Below are 6,379 nucleotides of genomic sequence, written 5' to 3' on the forward strand. Positions count from 1 at the left end.
GTTTGTTACACATAAAGCAACAGTCAATTTATAGCTCCCTGCGACATATCTAATAAATGTGGTCTATTTTTTACGCCGCATTCGCCCCAATTCGTTACCGACTTATTCAATTCAAACTTATAATTGAAAGTTAAAACATATTAATTAGCTTCAACAAATGAAAATAAACAGTGTGGAGCGAGCACCAACACTTTAATCACAGCTTCCGTGTTTATCGTAAGTTCCGACGTCGGACCAATCAATGTTGGCGGACGCTGCTCGTTTGCTCTCCGCTCGTATAAAAAAGTAAGAACTCACAGATCTTCCAGGCCGTCGAGCGGAGCGAACGCCTCGGAGTCGATGTATTCGATCAGGTTGCCCTCCACGTCCCTGCAGCGTGACGTCACGCAACGTCGCGTTATTTGCCATTAGAACATAAATTAAAATAGATACTATATATATATTAAACTACGATACCATATGTTATACATACGCAGTTAAAGTTCACGACCAGGAGAACTGTTATTGTTAAACTTAAAACATTTCAACTAAAAGTTCACAGATACTTCACTCGCCCTCAGCTCGCATTGGAGCGGACCTTTGGTGTAATAAATCAATACATATACCAGCGAAAGATTGACCTTCGTGCCAGTCAGACAAATGACATTTAAAATTGAAATATTGTTTTTCTGAGTTGTGATGTTGTATGTATAATGTGTGGTGCCGGTGGTACCGACAGCAGTTGCAGGTGCGGCGTGTGCACGAAGGCGTCGGCGGGCAGCCGCCGCAGCCGGTTGCGCGCCAGCTGCAGGTCCAGCAGCCGCCGCAGCCCGCGCAGCGCGCCGCCGCCCAGCTCGCGCACCGCGTTGTCCGACAGCGACCTGGAAAAACACAAAGCCCCGCTGCCACTCACACTCACTCTTCACCCCTTCCGGTACTCTCCCCGGAGACCGTTATAAGTAAACTGTGGTAGGATATATCTATCCATGATTCCTTTAATGCAATCGTGCAGATAATGAGCTGTGACGACGTGACAAGAGGTGTATGGTGAGATGAGTGGTGGGATGCACTTACAGCACGCGCAGTTCGGCGCACTCTCGCAGATCGGGCACGCCGTCCAGCTGGTTGCCACTTAGCTCCCTGCACGCACACACACAAAGGCTTCAAATATTTTCTACAAATAATATGTTTAACATTTTTATAAAGGTAGAAGAAGAAGAAGAGCGATGGATGGATTGTGTAAAAGAGGATATGCTTACGAAGGAAGTGAATTAAGATATGACGACTGATAGAGATTTATGTATCGAAAACTTGACGTTTAACAATGGTGATACATAAGCGTTCTTTCCTTACAGGGTAAGTGTCTTGTCTTGTGTGTCAAATAAATTGTTACAAACATCTTTTGCCGGTTATAATTTAGAAGTAGAACGTACAGTGCGTTAATATTTAAAATTTATTAGATGTATGCGTTAGTTTATTTATATCGCGGCGAGTGCACGCAGTTGCAGCGGGCGGCGGATGCGCGCTCCACATACCGCCCCTCCCCCCACTCCCCCCACATATCCCGTGACTCAAGCTGTGCTCAGTTCAGCAGAGCTCCGAGCGCCCTCAAGGATTCGTTTCGTATTTAGTTTGCACAATGCGACGTTGTCCCGGCTGTGGCGGCTCGGGAAGGTGAATATTGTGTATATATATGCGCGTTTAGAAAACCGCCGCCGCAGCTGTCATAATGACGTCAATGAAGCTAACGGCTAGGAGCTGTTTCGCAACTTTTGATACAACGCGTGACTCAGTTAATGAAAATTAAGCAATGTTTTAATTAGTAATTCAATTAAACCAAAAGTTAATTAATACAACGTTTTGTGGGAAGCAGTGGACATGAGGCAGGGGTCAGTGGGCAAGGGGTAGTGGGCAGTGGGCAGCGGGCAGGGGGCAGGGGTACAACTGACAGGGCGCGCAGTTGCGGGGCGTGCCGGCAGAGGGCGCGCGGCAGGGCGGCGAGGCGCGTGCGTGCGGCGCGCAGCGTGCGCAGCCGCGCCGCGCCCGCCAGCGCCGGCAGCTCGCGCAGCCCGCGCGCGTCCGACACCTCCCTGCGCACACACACCTATTATGTATTGTATTTCTGTTGCCGCGTTCATTTACTTAATAGTTTCAAAGCCTCATTGCAAATTTTTATCTGATAATAAAATGTTACGTTATCTAGGTAAAATATAAAACCAGACTTCAAATCAAAACTCTTTAATGAATAATAACGTAAGCGTCGCTTAATAGGTTCGGTTTATTTGAAAAGGATTCAACTTAAGTTGATTTCAGATTTTATATATAAACTAAATACATTAAGTAAGGTCTAAGGCTCAGTAAGGCTTAAATAATATCAGTTTCGAATCGACGTGAACCAAATTGCGGCCGGCTACTGACTAGACAAAGTTAGAAAAGTGGGAGGTGGGCGCGAGGCCGGCAGCAGGAGGGCGCGGTGCGCTGCGCGGGGCGCGGGGCGCGGGGTCTCTGCGGCCGCAGTATTTATAGGCGATGTTAATAGAAATATCACTGAAATGTTTTAATAACCGAAAGGCGTTTGATATGTGAGCGCGCAGCGACATTGAAACACACTCGGTAGCTGTGAGCACAGCTTCGTTTGCGACAAACTTGCGTCCTCAACTCTATACGTATTAATACGTTTGCCGCATCTACCTACCTGCCTACCCTGACTCACCCGATAACTACATACGATACTTTTAGAAGAAAATGTAAAAGGGTCGACGAGAATACCAAGTTATCGATGTGTAATCTCCAACCTCCGGAGAGAATGTACTTTGTCTAAAGGCTTGTCTGGAGATGAAGGTAATAGTAATTAGAATTAGGAATTCATAGAGGGCACACATATTACAGGATTGAACGATAAAATACAAACACTCAATTTTCAAGTAATTCTGCTGAAGGAAAAACCTTGTCCCATACAAACTTTCACTTCCGACTCTAGTCTCCGACGTGATACTTTTTATAGTCTCCGTAGTTACAGAACATCTATGGTTAATATGAAGTTTTTAGTTAATTGATATAAAAAAAGCTTACCTTTACCTTCGCGGATCAGTGAAATAAAAACATTATCAAGACACAACGTTATGTGTATAATGTAAAGGCAATATAAATATGATGACGAAGGTAGCGGAATGTGTGTGTGTGTGTGAGTACTGACAGCGTGTGCAGGCGGGCCAAGTGGTCCAGCGCGTGCGGCGCCAGCGCCGACAGCGGGTTGGCGCGCAGGTCGAGCCGCGCCAGCCGCGCGCACGCCCGCAGGCCTGCGCCCACGCGCTCCACGCGGTTGCGCGCCACGGACCTTCGCAACATAACCACCATTACCTTCGGCTATGATTGTCCCTCGTCAAACACTGCTTTATCATTAATAAAAATAATATGCTTTGCCTAACTCGTAACGAGCTTGTCTCCAGCACGAGCACTACTGCTGTCTCGACTTTTACAGAAGCGGCTTGATCGAATTACGAGTACTATATGAGATGTATAAAGAGAATGTGTGCATGTACACTGACAGGTCCTCGAGCAGCGGCAGGCGGTGCACGGCGGCCGGCAGCTCCGTCAGCAGGTTGTCCTCCAGCCGGCTGCGGACACGGTTACATGGTTACAATAAATATAGCGGTGCTACAACCACGATACCACAGAAGCTATGCGTGAAGTTAAAGTAATGCAGTTTCGTAATATGAGTGTGCCTGTAGGGTACGAAAACATAGGATGGAGATGTGGATTGGTGGAGTGGCCACCTCTCCATCTTGTAAGGCAAGATTGAATAGGGGACTAGGATTTGACGGGGAAAGAGACGTATGGAAAGAGATAAAAACCCTGTTTCTATACTTTGCGCTCCCTCTCTATATATAAAGTTGATAATTGACATTCGCATTGACAACTTGGTGGAGTACTTTGTCGTTCAAAATCAGGTGTCCGCTTGATCGAAATAAATAAAAGTTATTAATTATAATAATAAATAATAGTATAAATTCGGTGCGCCTTCCAAAAATAATATGCATTAGTTTTTGCCCGCGACTTCGTCCCTGCAAAATTAAAAAAAAGAAAAGCAAACCGAAAACATTATTTAAACTTTCGCATTTATAATATTGACAACAAGTAAGCTAAGATTACTGCACTCATTGTAAACTGGCCGCAGAATGCGGTGCAGTAAACCAATGCGGCGACCTTTCTTTAAAATATCAATAAATGCGTTGTTACGGCCCTTGTGTGTCGGCAAGCGCGGGCTGCGGATAGCAGACGTCGACCACGATGCAAACCGGCTCGACTTCAAGTCCGAGGTAGTTTCCGAGCCGCTGCAGACTCAGCGCGTCATTATTGCGATGCATTATATAATTTATTGTTTTCGCTTTCGGTTGCGCCATTCTCGGCCTCACTGCATTCGCGGCGGGTATTTTCATATTGCGTACCTTTCTCAGATCAAAATTAATTGGTTAAATACTTTTTAATATCAACTGAAAGGTAATTGCCGTTGATTTAAGGTTATTTATGTCTAAACGAATCCCGACCTAGATGCCACTCAGTTTATTTCTCTAATATGGACAAAGACCAGATGTGTGTTTGTGTGTGTAAGTTGTGTAGTCAGCAGTAGTGACGCAGAAAAGAGAGGACACGAAATAATAACCTGATTGCGCTCAGATGATTTTGTGTTTAATCGACCGAGAATTTGACGTTAGAAAGATGATATTTCCCCTACGTATGCACTCTTCCTTATAAGGATAGAGTGGTAAGAGAAAGATGACTAAACTTAGGCTTCCGGACGCAAACTCATCAGCGGAAACGCTGAATTACTTCCACTTCACGCCTGTCTGTGTGTCGTGTTCTATCTAAGTGGTCGTGGTATTGCACCGGGCAAGCCGACAAATTCGTGCAAAAGATTATTACACAATTCAGTTACAAGGAGGTGAGGGGCGGCGAGGGGCGGCGTGGGGCGGCGCGGGGAAGCGGGGGCACGGCTGTGAGCTGTCATAACTCATGTGCGTACAAATTACGAGCCATCGCACCAAAGACGTCGAATGTTTTAGCGGTTATCAAAACATAAATATTGGAGCTGAGCCAATACATATGCAACGTGGTGAGATCGCCTTACACGACTGTTTATTGACCTCTGTTCCGTTGTCCTAGGCTAAGTGTAGTGGTCAGTGGCAGTGGCGAAAGGCCGAGGCGTCATGACGCCTGCAGTGCACACACACAACAGGACATTGATCACGGCGGCAGCACAATCCACTGGTACTGCGGCACCTACTAACCTAGGACAACAATTCTTCAGCTTTTTCTAATTTAAAAAATGTAATCCTACATGGTCTATCGTGAGTGATGTATGTACTCGTATGTATAGTACAGTAATATTATCAGGTGAGATCTAGTGTGCGTATATTTTGTCTAGCCGTATTCCGAGAAAAATAAGAGCTTATTTGCGACGATTGCGTCGAACTTGTGACAATAATGGCGCGTTAAATGTTCGGTTTGTAATCACCGCACCCCACCCCACCCCACCCCACTCCCGGCTCCTCGCAGCCCGCGCCCCGCGCCCCGCACCCCTGCCGAGGCCACGGGGCGAGGCGGGTGCAGACCCATTACTCTTACGTCACTTCTACTATATGTAAACTCTCTATAGATTTAAAACTTTATATACAGGAATTTCTTAGTTTGTTTGAAGTTGGCCACCGCGATATGCATGACACACGTGGACGCAGCAACTCAAACCTTAATGTATACGTCTGATTATGTTTAATTTAAGCAATCGTTAATCTATGCTAATAGTATAAAGAGTAAAGATTTGAATTTTTGTATGTACTGAAATAAATCAAAAACTAGTAGACCGATTGTAAAAATTCAATCACCATTACAGAGGTAATTTATCTGTGCGTAAAATACGCTATGTCTTTATTATTTTTTAACCTACATGAACGAAGTCGCGAGCAACAGCTAGTATGAAATAAAATAATTCATCCACATTTGTTTCTTATTATCTTACCAATATTATAAATGCGAAAGTTTAGATGGATGGATGTTAGTTAGAGTTTGTAGCCTAAACTGCTGTACAGATCTCGATGAAATTTGGCATAGACGTATAGGATACTTTGGAAGAAAACATAGGCGTATCCGCGTGGCATTAAAAAAGTGTTTTTATTTAATTCCACAAGGATGGAGTCGTGGGCGAAAGCTAGTATAACATAATTGTATAATGCGGTGAGCATCGTAGTGTAGTATGCGGCGTGTACTCACAGCACGCGCAGCGCCGGCGTGTTGAGAAACGCGCGCTCGTCGATGTACGCGATGCGGTTGCGCCGCAGCACGCTGCAACAGACAGACAAGTTAGTTAGGTAACCAGTGCCAGAAGTTTTTTTTTTTTTTTTTT

General features: G+C 45.2%; 2 protein-coding genes across 2 annotated transcripts in view; one reads left to right on the plus strand and one right to left on the minus strand.

The window, feature by feature from the left end:
• LOC106108227 (transmembrane protein 131 homolog) overlaps nt 1–196 on the plus strand; it is a 19,412-nt gene extending 19,216 nt beyond the window's left edge. Inside the window, exon 6 of the mRNA XM_013289328.1 lies at nt 172–196. Coding sequence (XP_013144782.1) covers nt 172–196 — 25 coding nt within the window. The remainder of the gene's footprint in view (nt 1–171) is intronic.
• Nucleotides 197–203: 7 nt separating this feature from the next.
• Nucleotides 204–6,379, minus strand: part of LOC106108228 (leucine-rich repeat-containing G-protein coupled receptor 6-like) — an 18,897-nt gene continuing 12,721 nt past the window's right edge. Inside the window, exons 6-12 of the mRNA XM_013289329.1 lie at nt 6,247–6,318; nt 3,528–3,596; nt 3,176–3,316; nt 1,929–2,069; nt 1,054–1,119; nt 717–860; nt 204–369 (exon numbers count right to left, since the gene is read on the minus strand). Coding sequence (XP_013144783.1) covers nt 294–369; nt 717–860; nt 1,054–1,119; nt 1,929–2,069; nt 3,176–3,316; nt 3,528–3,596; nt 6,247–6,318 — 709 coding nt within the window. The 3' untranslated portion in view covers nt 204–293. The remainder of the gene's footprint in view (nt 370–716; nt 861–1,053; nt 1,120–1,928; nt 2,070–3,175; nt 3,317–3,527; nt 3,597–6,246; nt 6,319–6,379) is intronic.

This window comes from Papilio polytes, unplaced genomic scaffold (assembly GCF_000836215.1).
Source record: "Papilio polytes unplaced genomic scaffold, Ppol_1.0 DF821733.1, whole genome shotgun sequence".
In the NCBI taxonomy this organism is placed as follows: domain Eukaryota; kingdom Metazoa; phylum Arthropoda; class Insecta; order Lepidoptera; family Papilionidae; genus Papilio; species Papilio polytes.